General features: G+C 50.1%; 1 protein-coding gene across 1 annotated transcript in view; it reads right to left on the bottom strand.

Moving 5' to 3' along the window:
- LOC308159278 (voltage-dependent calcium channel gamma-7 subunit-like) overlaps positions 1 to 15,234 on the bottom strand; it is a gene marked incomplete at both ends in the record, with an annotated part of 24,503 nt that extends 9,269 nt beyond the window's left edge. The window contains 3 exons of the mRNA XM_080533037.1: positions 2,191 to 2,331; positions 7,814 to 7,903; positions 15,039 to 15,234. Coding sequence (XP_080389163.1) covers positions 2,191 to 2,331; positions 7,814 to 7,903; positions 15,039 to 15,234 — 427 coding nt within the window. The remainder of the gene's footprint in view (positions 1 to 2,190; positions 2,332 to 7,813; positions 7,904 to 15,038) is intronic.
- Positions 15,235 to 20,000: the final 4,766 nt, after the last annotated feature.

Genomic DNA, 20,000 nt, shown 5'->3' on the forward strand with positions numbered 1-20,000 from the left:
CCTGCACATTGACAATGTTTTCTCTCTCCTCTTTCTTCTGCGTTGTGAAGGGATCCACTGCAGCGTACACGAAAAGCGGCTACTGTGTCAACCGCTTCCCATAATAGTTACAACAACCATAAAGCCTCCATAATGATAATGAAAAGAAGGGGAGACGAATTTTTTATTGACAACGGAATTACATGCTGGAAAAACATGCAGACACAGACAATAAGAGACACACGGGAGAAGTACGGGAAAACATTTTATTTTTTTTGGCCATCCTCGAGTTTTGGCTGAAATTACGTCGTTGTTTTGAGCGCGCGTGCGCGTTTCATGCGCGTGCACGCGGAAAAAATCGCGAGCGCGCGCTGTGCGCGCGTGGTCAACGCTACCCGCCACCATTGTAAAAATTCCTGGAGGAAACACTGTGGAGGGAGGGAGATAGGGATGGAGGGAGGGAGGGATGGAGGGAGGGAGAGAGTGTGGCAGGGATGGAGGGAGGGAGTGAGGCAGGGATGGAGGGAGGGAGGGGGGCAGGGATAGAGGGAGGGAGGGGGGGAGGGAATGATGGTAGGATAGTGGGAGGGGATGAAGAACAGAGCGAAAGAAGAAGAAGGGAGGGAGGGTAGATAGGGATGGAGGGAGGGTAGATAGGGATGGAGGGAGGGAGTGAGGCAGGGATGGAGGGAGGGATGGGGGGAGGATTGAGAGAGAGAGAAGATATGGAGAAGATACGTTCCTCCTTCCTTATTCCATCCCGTGCATTTATGAGCCCCCCGTCCTCCGATCCCTACCTCCGCCAGCCTCCCCCTAGCGTCTCATGCTAAGCTATCCATCTGTGCTAGCCATCAAGCCAGGCCCGCCCCCACAGGAAGCCGTGATGATGATGTCATCCACAGAGGTACGACTGATGGCTCACTACCACGGGGCTCTCAGCCAAGATAACGTCGATAACCAATCAGAACGGCCCCTGCCCCCGGGGGCCCCTGAGGACAACCGACAACCGGCCAATCAGAGCGCACTACGGTCGGCTGACTTTGGCTCGGCGTCCAATCGGTGATGGTTATCGCCGTGGGAACAGAGGACCGTTGTCAATGGCACAGCTCTCCTCCAGTGTGTGTGTGTGTGTGTCAGTGTGTGTGTGTCAGTGTGTGTGTGTGTGTGGTTTGTGTCAATGTGTGTGTGTGTGTGTGTGTGTGTGTGTGTGTGTGTGTGTGTGTGTGTGTGTGTGTGTGTGTGAGTGTCTGTGTGTGTGGTTTGTGTCAATGTGTGTGTGAGTGTGTGTGTGTGTGAGCGTGTGTGTGTGTGTGTGTGTCAATGTGTGTGTGTGTGTGTGAGTGTGTGTGTGTGTGTGTGTTTGTGTGTGTGTGTGTGTTTGTGTGTGTGTGTGTGTGTGTGTGTGTGAGTGTGTGTGTGTGTGTGAGTGTGTGTGTGTGTGTGTGTGTGAGTGTGTGTGTGTGTGTGTGTGTGTGTGTGTGTGTGTGTGTGTGTGTGTGTGTGTGTGTGTGTGTGTGTGTGTGTGTGCGTGTGTGTGTGTGTGAGTGTGTGTGTGTGTGTGTGTGTGTGTGTGTGTGTGTGTGTGCGTGTGTGTGTGTGTGTGTGTGTGTGTGTGAGAGTGTGTGTGTGTGTGAGTGTGTGTGTGTGTGTGCCAGGCTCCAGCTGTGTTTCCACAGCCTCTCCTAGGTGTTAACAGTTAACACCCCAGGCCTTTCCTGCTGCTTAAAACCCTGGATGTTAGCCTGTTAGCCAATGTTAGCCAATGTTAGCCAATGTTAGCCTCCTCTACCCCCCTGGGCCTCATCGTTAAGCTAAGTGGATAGCGCTAGCGCTAATGTGGTCTAATAATGTAGCCTATTGTAGTTGGGCTTCATCTTAAATGTTAATAATTCATCATTATGATTATTATGATGATCATTACGCTGTTTAGGGTTAGGGTTACCGTTAGGGCTAGGGCTGGGGTTAGGGCTAGGGCTAAGGTTAGGGTTAGGGCTAGTTGCTAGGTTACCTGACAGAATGAAGAGGATCCCGGAGATGAAGGGTCAGGGTTAAGGTTAGCGTCAGGGCTAATGTTGGGGCTAGGGCTAGTTGCTAGGTTTACCTGACAGAATGAATAAGATCCCAGAGATGAAGGGTTAAGGCTAGGGTTAAGGTTAAGGTTAGGATCATGGTCAGGGCTAGGGTCAGGGTCAGGGCTGGTTGCTAGGTTACCTGACAGGATGAAGAAGATTCCGGAGATGAAGGCGAGGATGGTCCTCTGGGGCCGGATGTGTCCGATGTTGCTGATGACGAAGGCGGTGAAGACGAAGAGCAGCGACACCATGGGGAAGGGCGTGGCCGTCCGCACCATCTCTGATTGGGCGAGAGAGAGAGAGAGAGAGAGAGAGAGAGAGAGAGAGAGAGAGAGAGGGAGAGAGGATGAGGGGCGAGAGTCATACACACCAGGGGAGGCTGCTGGAGGTAGAAAGCAGAGGACAGGCTCATTGTAATGCACCGAATGGAATGAGGAATGGTGTCAACCACCATGTGTTTGGCCAGACCTGTTATTTCTGCCTTCACCAGCCTCCACCAGCCTCCACCAGTCTCCACCAGCCTCCACCAGCCTCCAAAAGCCTCCACCCGCCTCCCCCAGCCTCCACCAGCCTTCACCAGCTTCCACCAGCCTCTACCAGCCTCCACCAGTCTCCACCAGTCTTCACCAGCCTCCACCAGCCTCCACCAGCCTCCCCCAGCCTCCACCAGCCTCTACCAGCCTCCACCAGCCTCTATCAGCCTCTAACAGCCTCCCCCAGCCTCCAACAGCCTCTACCAGCCTCTACCAGCCACCAACAGCCTCCCCCAGCCTCCACCCTTGTTGAATACAGTGAAACAGGAACATTTGGAACATGTTTTATTCTAGGGATCACTGTCACGCTCAAGGAACAACAGAATTACAGAGTCAACTTTAAAGTGGAGAGAATTAATCATGAAACCGTTGTTTATGAAATATATGAATGTGCACAGAGTGAATGAAGACGATGCCTTAGGATGAAAGTTATAATACAATAACAACTGCTTCACTTCCCTCACAGCCAACATTACATTATGAATTAATAACACAGAGTTCCTTGCACATCATTGCACGTACAGTACCTCCTTTGATATAGCATGTAGCTACATACCATACTGTACTTAGCTACCTTAACTGTACATGTCTACCTTAACTGTACATAGCTACCTTAACTGTACATATCTACCTTAACTGTACATAGCTACCGTAACTGTACATATCTACCTTAACTGTACATAGCTACCGTAACTGTACATATCTACCTTAACTGTACATAGCTACCTTAACTGTACATAGTTACCTTAACTGTACATATCTACCTTAACTGTACATAGCTACCTTAACTGTACATATCGACCTTAACTGTACATAGCTACCTTAACTGTACATATATACCTCAACTGTACATAGCTACCTTAACTGTACATATCTACCTTAACTGTACATATCTACCTTAACTGTACATAGCTACCTTAACTGTACATATCTACGTTAACTATACATAGATACCTTAACTGTACATATCTACCTTAACTGTACATAGCTACCATAACTGTACATAGCTACCTTAACTGTACATATCTACCTTAACTGTACATAGCTACCTTAACTGTACATATCTACCTTAACTGTACATATCTACCTTAACTGTACATATCTACCATAACTGTACATATCTACCGTAACTGTACATATGTACCTTAACTGTACATAGCTACCTTAACTGTACATATCTACCGTAACTGTACATATCTACCGTGACTGTACATATCTACCTTAACTGTACATAGCTACCTTAACTGTACATATCTACCAAAACTGTACATAGCTACATTAACTGTACATATCAACCTTAACTGTACATAGCTACCTTAACTGTACATAGCTACCTTAACTGTACATAGTTACCCTGTACATAGCTACCTTAACTGTACATATCTACCTTAACTGTACATAGCTACCTTAACTGTACATATCTACCATAACTGTACATAGCTACCTTAACTGTGCATAGCTCATAACTGTACATAGCTACCTTAACTGTACATATCTACCTTAACTGTGCATAGCTCATAACTGTATACATCTACCATACTTGCCTTACTGTACCTCTCTATCATGTTTGTTTTTTATATAACTTCTGGTTAGACGCTGAAGTGCATTTCGTTGTCTGGTACTTGTACTCTGCAATGACAACAAAGTTGAATCTAATCTAATCTAATCTCAAATATTTTAACAGGTCGACTGGAATCTAGAACAGTAAGGGTTAGGGCAAACAGAAATATGATTTTTTAATACATGTTTTTAGGGCATTTCTGCTTTAATGGGATAGATAGAGAGACAGTAGAGGTTGACAGGAAGGATGGGTGAGAGAGAGAGAGAGAGAGAGAGAGAGAGAGAGAGAGAGAGAGAGAGAGAGAGAGAGAGAGAGAGAGAGAGAGAGAGAGAGAGAGAGAGAGAGGAGGGATGACATGCAGGATATGCCCAACGGCCGGAATCGAACCGGGGGACCCTGTGATTACATGGCTGACGACCCCAAGCTCCCCCAGAAATGTGATGATTTATTAAAGCATGGCAAGAGAGGTCGTGATACATCGTGAATATGCAACAGCTAGCTAAAGGTCGTTAGCCCCTCCATCCCTATTATATTCTAACCACTCGTCCCTCAGAAAGAAAGGCCTGTCATAAGTCATATTCAAGGGTGAAAGGGTGACATTCATTCCAAGGGCAGACTCCCGCCTTGGATTCTGACGACCTGTTGAATGCTCGCTGGAGCGCACGCTGAAGGCTCATGCCCGTGAGCACGCTAACACGTCAAATTGTGACCTTTAACCTTTAACCTTTCTACTGCGTTTAAGCTTCATTAGCGTAATTGGACAGCTGTGCTCTGGAGAGCTCTCCCTGCCCGGGGATAAAAAGAACACAAGGAACATACGAGGATACAATATGTCGTGATGTTAGAATTATAAGGTTCTATCTAAAAAAAATTCAAAATTGAGTTGTTTACATAATCTGATCCATTAGGTGTTTATTAATGCCTGTGTGGTGTTATTTTTTTAAATGTTGAAATGTTTTAGTTAGAAATTAATAAAAATACAAAGGTTCCATCTCACAAAATAATGGATTGTAAAAACGTTGACGCTCAATATCTCTGAACTACCCTAAACGGAGATAGAACCTTATCATCCTAAACTCACGATGTGACACGTTCTAATGCTTTGGTGGTCCTCATGTCGGGATCTGATGTAACGATCAGGACTTTTCTTTCGGAAAGATGTTAATACGTTTCCGCGTTGTTGAAAATCAATAATAATAATAATAATAATAACTTAATTTGTATAGTGCTTTTCCTGCAAACGTTGCAGCTCAAAGTGCTTTAATCATTATATAATCTTAATTGAATTATTTTGTTATTTAAAGGCAATATTAAAAGGATGTTTTTTTATAATCTTAATTTAATTATTTAGTCATTTAAAGGCAATGTTAAAAAGATGGGATGAGTCACAATGACTCATCGACGCTAGTCGACTAACGCAGCTTGTTTTGTGAGCCTGCTAACAATGTAAAGTAGTGTTGTAGTTAACTAGGCAGCAGTGGGGGATGGAGGCTGTTGGGTGGAGACTGTAGGTGGAGACTGGGGGGTGGAGACTGGTGGATGGAGGCTGTGGTAGGTGGGTGGAGGCTCTCCTCGTCCTCTCCTAGCCAACACAACCAAGTCACAACCACGTCCCAAACTGTTGAATGCTGTGGAGGAGTGTCAACATGGCAGCTTTGAAGCCTCTAGGCTCCTCAACATGTGATGGTGACTTTAGTGTGTGTGTGAACAAGCTGTCATCTCTCCTCAACATCCACCATCTTAGGTCATGGAAGTAGTCGTCACATGAAGGGAGAGGAGGAGGAGGAGGAGGAGGACAGGAGAAGAGAGGAGAGGCGGGGGAACAAAGCTGGGGTGAAGGAGAGAGAGAGAGAGAGAGAGAGAGAGAGAGAGAGAGAGAAGAGAGAAAGAGAGGGAGAGAAGAGAGAGAGAAGAGAGGCGAGGTGGTGAACGAAGTTGGGGTGAAGGAGAGAGAGAGAGATAGAGAAGAGAGAAAGAGAGGGAGAGAGAAAGAGAGAGAGAGAGATAGAGAGAGAGAATGAAGAGAGAGAGAGAGATAAAGAGAGAGAGGCAGAGAGAGAGAGAGAGAGGCAGAGAGAGAGAAGAGAGAGGAGAGAGAGAGAAGAGAGAGAGAGAGAGAGACAGAGAGAGAGGCGAGGTGGTGAACAGAGCCGGGGCAGGTCAGTAGAGACAGAGAGAGAGAGGGAGAGAGAGACAGAGAGAGAGAGAGAGAGAGACAGAGAGAGAGGCGAGGTGGTGAACAGAGCCGGGGCAGAGAGAGAGGCGAGGTGGTGAACAGACAGAGAGAGAGAGACAGAGAGAGAGGCGAGGTGGTGAACAGAGAGAGAGGCGGGGTGGTGAACAGAGAGAGAGGCGAGGTGGTGAACAGAGAGAGAGAGAGAGAGAGAGAGAGAGAGAGACAGAGAGAGAGAGAGAGAGAGAGAGAGGCGAGGTGGTGAACAGAGAGAGAGGCGAGGTGGTGAACAGAGAGGTGGTGAGACAGAGAGAGAGACAGAGGTGGTGAACAGACAGAGAGACAGAGAGAGAGAGAGAGAGGCGAGGTGGTGAACAGAGAGAGAGGCGAGGTGGTGAACAGAGAGAGAGGCGAGGTGGTGAACAGAGAGAGAGGCGAGGTGGTGAACAGAGACAGAGAGAGAGAGAGGTGGTGAACAGAGACAGAGAGAGAGAGGTGGTGAACAGAGCCGGGGCAGAGAGAGACAGAGAGAGAGGCGAGGTGGTGAACAGAGAGAGAGAGAGGCGAGGTGGTGAACAGAGAGAGAGGCGAGGTGGTGAACAGAGAGAGAGGCGAGGTGGTGAACAGAGAGAGAGGCGAGGTGGTGAACAGAGACAGAGAGACAGCGAGGTGGTGAACAGAGAGACAGAGAGAGAGGCCAGGTGGTGAACAGAGCCCCGGGGCAGGTAGAGAGAGAGACAGAGGTGGTGAACAGAGAGACAGAGAGAGAGAGTGAACAGAGCCCCGGGGCAGGTCAGTAGAGAGGTGAGGTGGTGAACAGAGCCGGGGCAGGTAGAGAGAGACACAGAGAGAGAGGCCAGGTGGTGAACAGAGCCCCGGGGCAGGTCAGTAGAGACAGAGAGAGAGGCGAGGAGGTGAACAGAGAGAGAGGCGAGGTGGTGAACAGAGCCCCGGGGCAGGTCAGTAGAGACAGAGAGAGAGGCCAGGTGGTGAACAGAGAGAGAGGCGAGGTGGTGAACAGAGCCCCGGGGCAGGTCAGTAGAGACAGAGAGAGAGGCCAGGTGGTGAACAGAGAGAGAGGCGAGGTGGTGAACAGAGAGACAGAGAGAGAGGCGAGGTGGTGAACAGAGCCGGGGCAGAGAGAGAGGCGAGGTGGTGAACAGAGAGACAGAGAGAGAGGCGAGGTGGTGAACAGAGCCCCGGGGCAGGTCAGTGAACAGAGAGACAGAGAGAGAGACAGGTGGTGAACAGAGCCCCGGGGCAGGTCGGTAGAGAGAGAGAGACAGAGAGAGAGACAGAGAGGTCAGTACAGGTGGTGAACAGAGCCCCGGGGCAGGTCAGAGAGAGAGAGAGAGGCCAGGTGGTGAACAGAGCCCCGGGGCAGGTCAGAGAGAGAGAGAGAGGCCAGGTGGTGAACAGAGCCGGGGCAGAGGCAGAGATGATGATGATGATGATGATGGTGGTGAACAGAGCCCCGGGGCAGGTCAGTACTTACTCAGGATGTTGGCTGTGTTCTCTGTGGTAATCTCGATCTCCGCGTCGGACGTGAAGTATTCTGACGCCACGCATCTCCCTTTCTCTGGTCCTGAGAGGAGGAGGAGAGAGAGAGGAGAGAGAGTCAGACGTGAAGTATTCTGACGCCACGCATCTCCCTTTCTCTGGTCCTGAGAGGAGGAGAGGGAGGAGAGAGAGGAGAGAGAGAGAGTCAGACGTGAAGTATTCTGACGCCACGCATCTCCCTTTCTCTGGTCCTGAGAGGAGGAGGAGAGAGAGAGGAGAGAGAGTCAGACGTGAAGTATTCTGACGCCACGCATCTCCCTTTCTCTGGTCCTGAGAGGAGGAGAGGGAGGAGAGAGAGGAGAGAGAGTCAGACGTGAAGTATTCTGACGCCACGCATCTCCCTTTCTCTGGTCCTGAGAGGAGGAGAGAGAGGAGAGAGAGTCAGACGTGAAGTATTCTGACGCCACGCATCTCCCTTTCTCTGGTCCTGAGAGGAGGAGAGAGAGGAGAGAGAGAGAGTCAGACGTGAAGTATTCTGACGCCACGCATCTCCCTTTCTCTGGTCCTGAGAGGAGGAGGAGAGAGAGAGGAGAGAGAGTCAGACGTGAAGTATTCTGACGCCACGCATCTCCCTTTCTCTGGTCCTGAGAGGAGGAGAGGGAGGAGAGAGAGGAGAGAGAGAGAGTCAGACGTGAAGTATTCTGACGCCACGCATCTCCCTTTCTCTGGTCCTGAGAGGAGGAGGAGAGAGAGAGGAGAGAGAGTCAGACGTGAAGTATTCTGACGCCACGCATCTCCCTTTCTCTGGTCCTGAGAGGAGGAGAGGGAGGAGAGAGAGGAGAGAGAGTCAGACGTGAAGTATTCTGACGCCACGCATCTCCCTTTCTCTGGTCCTGAGAGGAGGAGAGAGAGGAGAGAGAGTCAGACGTGAAGTATTCTGACGCCACGCATCTCCCTTTCTCTGGTCCTGAGAGGAGGAGAGAGAGGAGAGAGAGAGAGTCAGACGTGAAGTATTCTGACGCCACGCATCTCCCTTTCTCTGGTCCTGAGAGGAGGAGAGAGAGGAGAGAGAGGGTCAGACGTGAAGTATTCTGACGCCACGCATCTCCCTTTCTCTGGTCCTGAGAGGAGGAGAGAGAGGAGAGAGAGAGGGGAGAGAGTCAGACGTGAAGTATTCTGACGCCACGCATCTCCCTTTCTCTGGTCCTGAGAGGAGGAGAGAGAGGAGAGAGAGAGAGTCAGACGTGAAGTATTCTGACGCCACGCATCTCCCTTTCTCTGGTCCTGAGAGGAGGAGAGAGAGGAGAGAGAGGAGAGAGAGTCAGACGTGAAGTATTCTGACGCCACGCATCTCCCTTTCTCTGGTCCTGAGAGGAGGAGAGAGAGGAGAGAGAGGGGAGAGAGTCAGACGTGAAGTATTCTGACGCCACGCATCTCCCTTTCTCTGGTCCTGAGAGGAGGAGAGAGAGAGGGGAGAGAGAGGGGAGAGAGTCAGACGTGAAGTATTCTGACGCCACGCATCTCCCTTTCTCTGGTCCTGAGAGGAGGAGAGAGAGGAGAGAGAGGGGAGAGAGTCAGACGTGAAGTATTCTGACGCCACGCATCTCCCTTTCTCTGGTCCTGAGAGGAGGAGAGAGAGAGAGAGAGAGGAGAGAGAGTCAGACGTGAAGTATTCTGACGCCACGCATCTCCCTTTCTCTGGTCCTGAGAGGAGGAGAGAGAGGAGAGAGAGAGGAGAGAGAGTCAGACGTGAAGTATTCTGACGCCACGCATCTCCCTTTCTCTGGTCCTGAGAGGAGGAGAGAGAGGAGAGAGAGAGGAGAGAGAGTCAGACGTGAAGTATTCTGACGCCACGCATCTGCCTTTCTCTGGTCCTGAGAGGAGGAGAGAGAGGAGAGAGAGAGGAGAGAGAGGGTCAGACGTGAAGTATTCTGACGCCACGCATCTCCCTTTCTCTGGTCCTGAGAGGAGGAGAGAGAGGAGAGAGAGAGAGTCAGACGTGAAGTATTCTGACGCCACGCATCTCCCTTTCTCTGGTCCTGAGAGGAGGAGAGAGAGGAGAGAGAGAGAGGGTCAGACGTGAAGTATTCTGACGCCACGCATCTCCCTTTCTCTGGTCCTGAGAGGAGGAGAGAGAGGAGAGAGAGGGGAGAGAGTCAGACGTGAAGTATTCTGACGCCACGCATCTCCCTTTCTCTGGTCCTGAGAGGAGGAGAGAGAGAGGGAGAGAGAGGGGAGAGAGTCAGACGTGAAGTATTCTGACGCCACGCATCTCCCTTTCTCTGGTCCTGAGAGGAGGAGAGAGAGGAGAGAGAGGGGAGAGAGTCAGACGTGAAGTATTCTGACGCCACGCATCTCCCTTTCTCTGGTCCTGAGAGGAGGAGAGAGAGGAGAGAGAGAGGAGAGAGAGTCAGACGTGAAGTATTCTGACGCCACGCATCTCCCTTTCTCTGGTCCTGAGAGGAGGAGAGAGAGGAGAGAGAGAGGAGAGAGAGTCAGACGTGAAGTATTCTGACGCCACGCATCTCCCTTTCTCTGGTCCTGAGAGGAGGAGAGAGAGGAGAGAGAGAGGAGAGAGAGTCAGACGTGAAGTATTCTGACGCCACGCATCTGCCTTTCTCTGGTCCTGAGAGGAGGAGAGAGAGGAGAGAGAGAGGAGAGAGAGGGTCAGACGTGAAGTATTCTGACGCCACGCATCTCCCTTTCTCTGGTCCTGAGAGGAGGAGAGAGAGGAGAGAGAGAGGGGAGAGAGTCAGACGTGAAGTATTCTGACGCCACGCATCTGCCTTTCTCTGGTCCTGAGAGGAGGAGAGAGAGGAGAGAGAGGAGAGAGGGTCAGACGTGAAGTATTCTGACGCCACGCATCTCCCTTTCTCTGGTCCTGAGAGGAGGAGGAGAGAGGAGAGAGAGAGGGGAGAGAGTCAGACGTGAAGTATTCTGACGCCACGCATCTCCCTTTCTCTGGTCCTGAGAGGAGGAGAGAGAGGAGAGAGAGGGGAGAGAGTCAGACGTGAAGTATTCTGACGCCACGCATCTCCCTTTCTCTGGTCCTGAGAGGAGGAGAGAGAGGAGAGAGAGGGTCAGACGTGAAGTATTCTGACGCCACGCATCTCCCTTTCTCTGGTCCTGAGAGGAGGAGAGAGAGGAGAGAGAGGGTCAGACGTGAAGTATTCTGACGCCACGCATCTCCCTTTCTCTGGTCCTGAGAGGAGGAGAGAGAGGGGAGAGAGGGGAGAGAGGAGAGAGAGGGGAGAGAGTCAGACGTGAAGTATTCTGACGCCACGCATCTCCCTTTCTCTGGTCCTGAGAGGAGGAGAGAGAGGAGAGAGAGGGGAGAGAGTCAGACGTGAAGTATTCTGACGCCACGCATCTCCCTTTCTCTGGTCCTGAGAGGAGGAGAGAGAGGAGAGAGAGGGGAGAGAGAGGGTCAGACGTGAAGTATTCTGACGCCACGCATCTCCCTTTCTCTGGTCCTGAGAGGAGGAGAGAGAGGAGAGAGAGGTCAGACGTGAAGTATTCTGACGCCACGCACCTCCCTTCTCTGGTCCTGAGAGGAGGAGAGAGAGAGAGAGAGGGGAGAGAGTCAGACGTGAAGTATTCTGACGCCACGCATCTCCCTTTCTCTGGTCCTGAGAGGAGGAGAGAGAGGAGAGAGAGGGGAGAGAGAGGGTCAGACGTGAAGTATTCTGACGCCACGCATCTCCCTTTCTCTGGTCCTGAGAGGAGGAGAGAGGGGAGAGAGAGGGGAGAGAGTCAGACGTGAAGTATTCTGACGCCACGCATCTCCCTTTCTCTGGTCCTGAGAGGAGGAGGAGAGAGAGGAGAGAGAGGTCAGACGTGAAGTATTCTGACGCCACGCATCTCCCTTTCTCTGGTCCTGAGGAGGAGGAGGAGAGAGAGGAGAGAGAGGTCAGACGTGAAGTATTCTGACGCCACGGCATCTCCCTTTCTCTGGTCCTGAGAGGAGGAGGAGAGAGAGGAGAGAGAGGTCAGACGTGAAGTATTCTGACGCCACGCATCTCCCTTTCTCTGGTCCTGAGAGGAGGAGGAGAGAGAGGAGAGAGAGGTCAGACGTGAAGTATTCTGACGCCACGCATCTCCCTTTCTCTGGTCCTGAGAGGAGGAGGAGAGAGAGGAGAGAGAGGTCAGACGTGAAGTATTCTGACGCCACGCATCTCCCTTTCTCTGGTCCTGAGAGGAGGAGGAGAGAGAGGAGAGAGAGGTCAGACGTGAAGTATTCTGACGCCACGCATCTCCCTTTCTCTGGTCCTGAGAGGAGGAGAGAGAGAGGAGAGAGAGGAGAGAGAGAGTCAGACGTGAAGTATTCTGACGCCACGCACCTCCCTTTCTCTGGTCCTGAGAGGAGGAGAGAGAGGAGAGAGAGAGGGTCAGACGTGAAGTATTCTGACGCCACGCATCTCCCTTTCTCTGGTCCTGAGAGGAGGAGAGAGAGGAGAGAGAGAGGGTCAGACGTGAAGTATTCTGACGCCACGCATCTCCCTTTCTCTGGTCCTGAGAGGAGGAGAGAGAGAGGAGAGAGAGGGGAGAGAGTCAGACGTGAAGTATTCTGACGCCACGCATCTCCCTTTCTCTGGTCCTGAGAGGAGGAGAGAGAGAGGAGAGAGAGGAGAGAGAGAGTCAGACGTGAAGTATTCTGACGCCACGCATCTCCCTTTCTCTGGTCCTGAGAGGAGGAGAGAGAGGAGAGAGAGAGGGTCAGACGTGAAGTATTCTGACGCCACGCATCTCCCTTTCTCTGGTCCTGAGAGGAGGAGAGAGAGAGGAGAGAGAGGGGAGAGAGTCAGACGTGAAGTATTCTGACGCCACGCATCTCCCTTTCTCTGGTCCTGAGAGGAGGAGAGAGAGAGGAGAGAGAGGAGAGAGAGAGTCAGACGTGAAGTATTCTGACGCCACGCATCTCCCTTTCTCTGGTCCTGAGAGGAGGAGAGAGAGGAGAGAGAGAGTCAGACGTGAAGTATTCTGACGCCACGCATCTCCCTTTCTCTGGTCCTGAGAGGAGGAGAGAGAGGAGAGAGAGAGGGGTCAGACGTGAAGTATTCTGACGCCACGCATCTCCCTTTCTCTGGTCCTGAGAGGAGGAGAGAGAGAGGAGAGAGAGGGGAGAGAGTCAGACGTGAAGTATTCTGACGCCACGCATCTCCCTTTCTCTGGTCCTGAGAGGAGGAGAGAGAGAGGAGAGAGAGGAGAGAGAGAGTCAGACGTGAAGTATTCTGACGCCACGCATCTCCCTTTCTCTGGTCCTGAGAGGAGGAGAGAGAGGAGAGAGAGAGTCAGACGTGAAGTATTCTGACGCCACGCATCTCCCTTTCTCTGGTCCTGAGAGGAGGAGAGAGAGGAGAGAGAGAGTCAGACGTGAAGTATTCTGACGCCACGCATCTCCCTTTCTCTGGTCCTGAGAGGAGGAGAGAGAGAGGAGAGAGAGGGGAGAGAGTGTCAGACGTGAAGTATTCTGACGCCACGCATCTCCCTTTCTCTGGTCCTGAGAGGAGGAGGAGAGAGAGGAGGGAGAGGGGAGAGAGGGGAGAAAAGTCTGTCAGGGAGATGTCATCACCACCACCACCATCATCATCATCATCATCATCACCACCACCACCATCATCATCATCACCACCACCACCACCAGCATCACCACCACCACCATCATCATCATCATCATCATCACCACCACCACCATCATCATCATCACCACCACCACCATCATCATCACCACCATCACCATCATCATCATCACCCCCACCACCACCAGCATCACCATCATCATCATCATCACCCCCACCACCACCACCACCACCATCATCATCATCACCCCCACACCACCACCAACATCATCACCATCACCACCACCACCACCATCATCATCATCACCACCACCACCATCATCATCATCACCACCACCACCACCACCAACATCATCATCATCACCACCACCACCACCATCATCATCACCACCACCACCACCACCACCATCATCACCACCACCATCATCACCACCACCACCACCACCACCATCATCACCACCACCACCAACACCATCATCACCACCACCATCATCACCACCACCCATCATCATCACACCACCACCACCACCATCATCACCACCACCACCACCACCACCACCATCATCACCACCACCACCACCATCATCATCACCACCACCATCATCATCACCACCACCACCACCACCATCACCACCACCACCATCATCACCACCACCACCACCACCACCACCATCATCATCATCATCATCATCACCACCACCACCACCATCATCATCATCATCACCAACATCAAGTGCTTCTGCATGTGTATCTTCATCATCATCACCATCATCATCATCATCATCATCAGGGGGGTAGTGGTGTCCTAGTGGATAGTCAGTTGGACTGGTGATCAGAAGGTTGCGAGTTCAAATCCCCACCTGGGAACACCACCACTAGTGCGCCCATGAGTAAGGCACTTAGCCCTAAATTACTCCAGGGAGACTGTCCCTGTAATCTCTAATTGTGAGTCGCTTTGGATAAAATTGTCTGCTAAATGTGTCACGTTCTAATGCTTTGGTCCTCATAGCCTTTTCTTTGGAAAAATGTGAATCAACTTCTGTTGTTGAAAATCAACGACACACTTGCTAGTCAAGTAACACAGCTTGTTTTGTGAGCCTGCTAACAATTTAAAGTAGTGTTCTAGTTAACTAGGTAGCAGTGGGGATTACTCACCCAATCCATTGCATTACAGTGTTTTGGCTTGACTAGCGAGTTTGTGTTGTGATTCTCAACAACGTTGAAACGTAGTTCTGTGGTTCAAAAGAAAAGTCAGAACTTTTTGATTGGTTGCCGACATGCGGTCCAAAACACTAGAATGTGTCACAAATGTGTAAATGTCATCGTCGGCGCCCCCTACCTGTCACGAGGCAGATCACCATCATCCTCCTCCTCACCACCACCATCCTCCCCCTCCCCTCCTCCTCCTCCTCCTCCCCCTCCCCTCCTCCTCCACCTCTCCTCCTCCCTCCTCCTCCCTCCACCTCTCCTCCCTCCTCCTCGTCGTCCTCCTCCCCCCGCTCACCTGCCACAAAGCAGACCCTCCAGAGCCCAGAGTGCTTCACCATCCTCCTCATCACCACCACCCTCCTCCCCCTCCTCCCCCTCCTCCTCCTCCACCTCTCCTCCACCTCTCCTCCCTCCACCTCCTCCCCCCCTCACCTGCCACGAAGCAGACCCTCCAGAGCCCAGAGTGCAGCGCCATCTTGACCTCCATGGTCTGGTTCTGCTGCAGCACGATGCCCTCCTCCATCAGCAGCCAGTAGTCCGTGGACACGGCCACGCCCACCAGCAGCAGGCCGCACGCCCCGAACACCGAGGACAGCAGCGTCAGGGCCCGCGCACTGAACGAGCTCATCTGGAGAGGGAGAGGAAGAGGAGGAGGAGGAGGAGAGGAGGGGAGGGGGATGGGGGTGATGGGAGGAGAGGAGGGGAAAGTGGGAGAGGAGGGGGGGAGGGGAGGATGGGGGAGGAGGAGGAGGAGATGGGAGAGGGGGGAGATGGGAGGGGGATGGGGGGATGGGGGAGGGGGAGGAGAGGAGGGGGAGGAGGATAAGAAGAGAGGAGGGGAGGAGGAGGAGAAGAGGAGAGCTTCAATTATCCGGTCCAATTTATTTACATTCAGAAAATGTAGTCGGTTGGCGACTTGTTCCCCCGTTCGCTAGCTGCAATCACATTTATGCAATTTTGGGTGAATACACAAAGTCACCTTCGGCCCTCTAGAAAGTTGACCATCTGACCGACTTTATTTAACCCCGGCACTGAAGGAGTTAAAAGCGTGTTGTTGTGTTGTGGCGTAACAGGAAGGTCAGTGTTGTTAAAATATCTCTTCCTCTCTAGGCTAATTTACACCGCATTAGCTTCGGATGTTTCAAAGGATGCCCGCACCAAAACAGACAAGGTCTTATTTAATTGTGTTTGTGGGAGAACAGTATCATTATGTAACAGAGTGTGATAATGAGGAAGCTTTGCTCTGGTGGGTTTTACTGTTCTGGATGATTCTTTACCTGCCTGAATTCCTCCTCCTTTAACCCTAAACGGGTTCAAATGTTTTTGAAGGACACAGACTTCCAAATGTAATTGTGTACCTGCCCCCCTCTGTGTTCAATACCCTAAGTGGTCTGAACATCCTTCTGTGATGTAATGATGATGTAGCTTAACACTAGAACAGCCGTGGGTGGGGTCATTTGACCCCGGTGAGTAAAGAAAAACATTATATCTTATTTCAGGACCCTCCTTTCATGGCTTTTCCTAGATATGTGCGACCTACCACCCAGTATCCTTACATTTACAAAATCACATCAGGATAAGCTAGTATGAAGCTATTTTGCTAGTTTTTCTGTGTAGGAGGCAGGCTAATTTACAAGCGGCCAACTAAGTGGTCGTTGTGTGTAAATAGCAGCTTGAGCATTGTAAAGAGGCGGCTCTTTTAGTAGGTAAAAAAGGCACTGCTTTTCTAATGTTAAGGAAATGTAACACTGGTATTTAATACCAGTGAAACTGTTGGATTCTGTGACTATTCTGAACTATTATTATCCTGAACTACGATCTGAGGAGATATATCCGCACAAAACCTCAAGGTGTCACCTATCAAATGTCACCTTGACATTTCCCATCTGACCATCATATCTTTCTATTGTTAGAAGCGGTTTGTTTTTGTTATGTTTGTTTTTTTCTGAGGCCGGAAATGAGTCAAATAGGGCGAGCACGCAGGGGCGAAAAACACGACTTCTCGTTTCTCTCCAACCGACAGATTTTCCAACCGACAGCGAGAGAGAACAGTGTGACCTCGAACAACCTCGCGGCTCAGCGTGAGAACAGAGGTGAGCCTCAGACAGCCAATCACGGTTGTGAGTCATCTCACCAGAAACCCCCCCGCCGGTGAGAAAAACAACAGGAGGGTAAGTACAGCGATGCTGTGGAGAGAGAGAGAGAGAGAGAGAGAGAGAGAGAGAGAGAGAGAGGGATGACCTCACCGCTCGGAGAGGAGGCAGGAGAGGCACGTTGAGCCATGTCAGGACGGACCACCTGACTCCAGATGACTCACCACCACCCACCCCTCCCCACTGCCTCTGCCACTGCCTCTCTCCCCCATTCCCCCCCTCCTCCTCCATCCCCCCTCCCCCCCTCCCTCTCTCCCTGCCTCCCTCCCCTCCCCCCCTCCCTATCTCCCTCCCCCCCTCCCTGCCTCCCTCCTCCCCCTCAGTAAAATTGCACTCTGCACTCTCTACTCTACTTGCTCCCCTTTACTGCTGCTACAAACATTCTGTATAATATATATATATAATTTTATTTTTTTACTGCATTTAATGTTTATTACTGTTGACGTTTGTATTTTATTTGATGTATTACCCTTATCAGGTTGTGTTGTAGCGCTGCGGATTGGTGTGTTGGGCCAGCTCAGCCTCCGAGGCTGCGTTCAACACCAGAACAGCCAGTTCTTTCTGAGTAAAAACAAATGTTTTATATCTTTGCACTCCATCAAATTCAGGACCCTCCTTTCATGACTTTTCCTAGATATGTGCGTTCTCATTTTATGCACCCAGATTGTGGAATGCACTGCCAGTTTACATTAGGGATGCAACCTCAGCACATAATGTTCAAGTCAAGACTAAAAACCCATCTTTTTAATATTGCCTTTACATGACTAAATAATTAAATTAAGATGATATAATGATTAAAGCACTTTGAGCTGCAACGCTTGCAGGAAAAGCGCTATACAAATAAAGTTATTTGTATTATAAAAAATATTATTATTATTATTATTATTATTATTATTATTATTATTATTATTATTACCACCCAGTATCCTTACATTTTCACACAATCACATCAGGATAAGCTAGTATGAAGCTATTTTGCTAGTTTTTCTGTGTAGGAGGCAGGCTAATTTAGGTGTTCGCCAACTAGTGGTCGTTGTGTGTAAATAGCAGCTTGAGCATTGTAAAGACTCATTTGACCCCCGAGGCGGCTCTTATAGTAGGTGAAAAAGGCACAGCTGGTCTAGTGTTAAGGGACAACGACAAATAAAGTTGAGGAGGTGGAGGCCAACGGGACTGTGTACCGACCCCCCCTTCCTCCCTCCCTCCCTGCTTCCCTCCCCCCTCTCCTCTCCTCTCCTCCCTCACCCCTGCCTCCCTCTCTCCCTCCCCTCTCCTCCCCTCTCCTCCCTCCCTCCCTCACCTCCCTCCCTCCCTCTCTCCATCCCTCCCTTCCTCCCTCTCTCTCCATCCCTCCCCTCCCTCCTCTCCTCTCCTCTCCTCCCTCCCTCCTCTCCTCTCCTCTCCTCCCTCCCTCCCTCCCTCCCTCTCTCTCTCCATCCCTACCTCCCTCCCTCCCCTCGCTCCCTCCCTCTCTCCCTCCCCAGGCTACCACTAAGGGAGATAGATAGATAGGGGGAGAGAGGCTTGGACAGCTGGACAGGTGAGCTGGGTTGGCGCCAGAACTAGCACCTGGGATGGGCCGGCGGGGGGGTGTGTGTGGGGGGGGGAGGTGTGTGTGTGTGTGTGTGTGTGGGGGGGGGGGGGCGACTGACAAGGTCGTTGGGTAGCCGTAGTAAAAAATCTTTCAGGAAAAACTCCAGAGAGTATTTCGTGGTCTGGTAATTATACTCTGCAATGACAATAAAGTTGAATCTAAAAATGTTTGGGGGCCACAGGCGTCTAACGATCGCAAAGTCGGCAGCGGTTCACAGCGAATCCCCTGATGTATCGAAGTGTCCCTGAGCAAGGCACTGAACCCCCTAATTGCTCCGGGGTCGCCGATAATGGCTCTGACCCCTGGCCGAGACGCCCCCTCTAGAGCATACATGCATCTGGTTGTACTCTGTAATGACAGACTTTGAATCCCTTCCTTCCTTCCTTCCTTCCTTCCTTCCTTCCTTCCTTCCATAGCCACTGCTGGTCAAGATGCACGTTTGTGTACCCCTGCCCCCCCCCCCCCTAGCCCCACCCACCCCCCCTGCCCCCCCCCAGAACCGCCTCTGCTAGTGAGACTGTTGTGATTACATTAGATTCAACAGAGTACAAGCACTAAGACAAGGAAGTGCAGTTTGGCATCTGACCAGATGTACAACAGACATGAATGTAGGACAGTTTTAAGTCAGTATACGTGCAATGAATATGAATATAAAAAGTCAATACATATGAGCATGAATATTAATATGATATGTACAGTAAAGATATGTGTACAGGACAAGGGCGAAGATATGTACAGTTAAGATATGTAGTTATTTATATATGTACAGTTAAGATATGTACAGTTATATATGTACAGTTAAGATATGTACAGTTAAGATACAGTTAAGATATGTACAGTTAAAATATGTAGTTAAGATATGTGCAGTTAAGATAGGTACAGTTAAGATACAGTTAAGATATGTACAGTTAAGATACAGTTAAGATATGTACAGTTAAGATATGTTCAGTTAAAATATGTACAGTTAAGATATGTACAGTTAAGATATGTACAGTTATATGTACAGTTAAGATATGTACAGTTAAGACATGTACAGTTAAGATATGTACAGTTAAGATATGTACAGTTAAGATACGTACAGTTAAGATATGTACAGTTAAGATATGTACAGTTAAGATATTTACAGTTAAGATACATGTAGCCCAGCTACTAAAGTGAGCTATGAGCATTTCAATAAATAAGTCAATTTAATAAGTTAAATAAATAAGTCCATTTAATAAATAAGCATCATAACATGGTTATGTACACGGTTATTAACATGGTTATACGTTTATAATGTGTACTTGTTTACAAGCTCTAATGTGAGTTCGCTCATTGGTTATACTACATGATATGAATGTCATTCATTCATTTCTTTATTTCATTGGTCCATCGGGAAGAGCTAGCCAACTGTAATGTATGCTGAGATAGAGGGGCGGGACTTAACGATAGGTTGCACTAAGTAACGTGTCAGAATGATTGAGGACCTCTTCGAGTGAAGATCTTTATGCTGTGTGTATAACAATTCGGGAATCAACGGACAGTTATTCCTTTATGTTGGTGCACATTGAAGCTACCAGAGGTAAATACATATGTCTGGTGTTTGTTTATAAGCTACATCTACTCGTTGTAGTATGTTATATTTGACTGTAGAGCTAATCGCGGCAA

Source organism: Nansenia antarctica, assembly GCF_963989245.1.
Source record: "Nansenia antarctica genome assembly, chromosome: 5".
NCBI lineage: Eukaryota > Metazoa > Chordata > Actinopteri > Argentiniformes > Microstomatidae > Nansenia > Nansenia antarctica.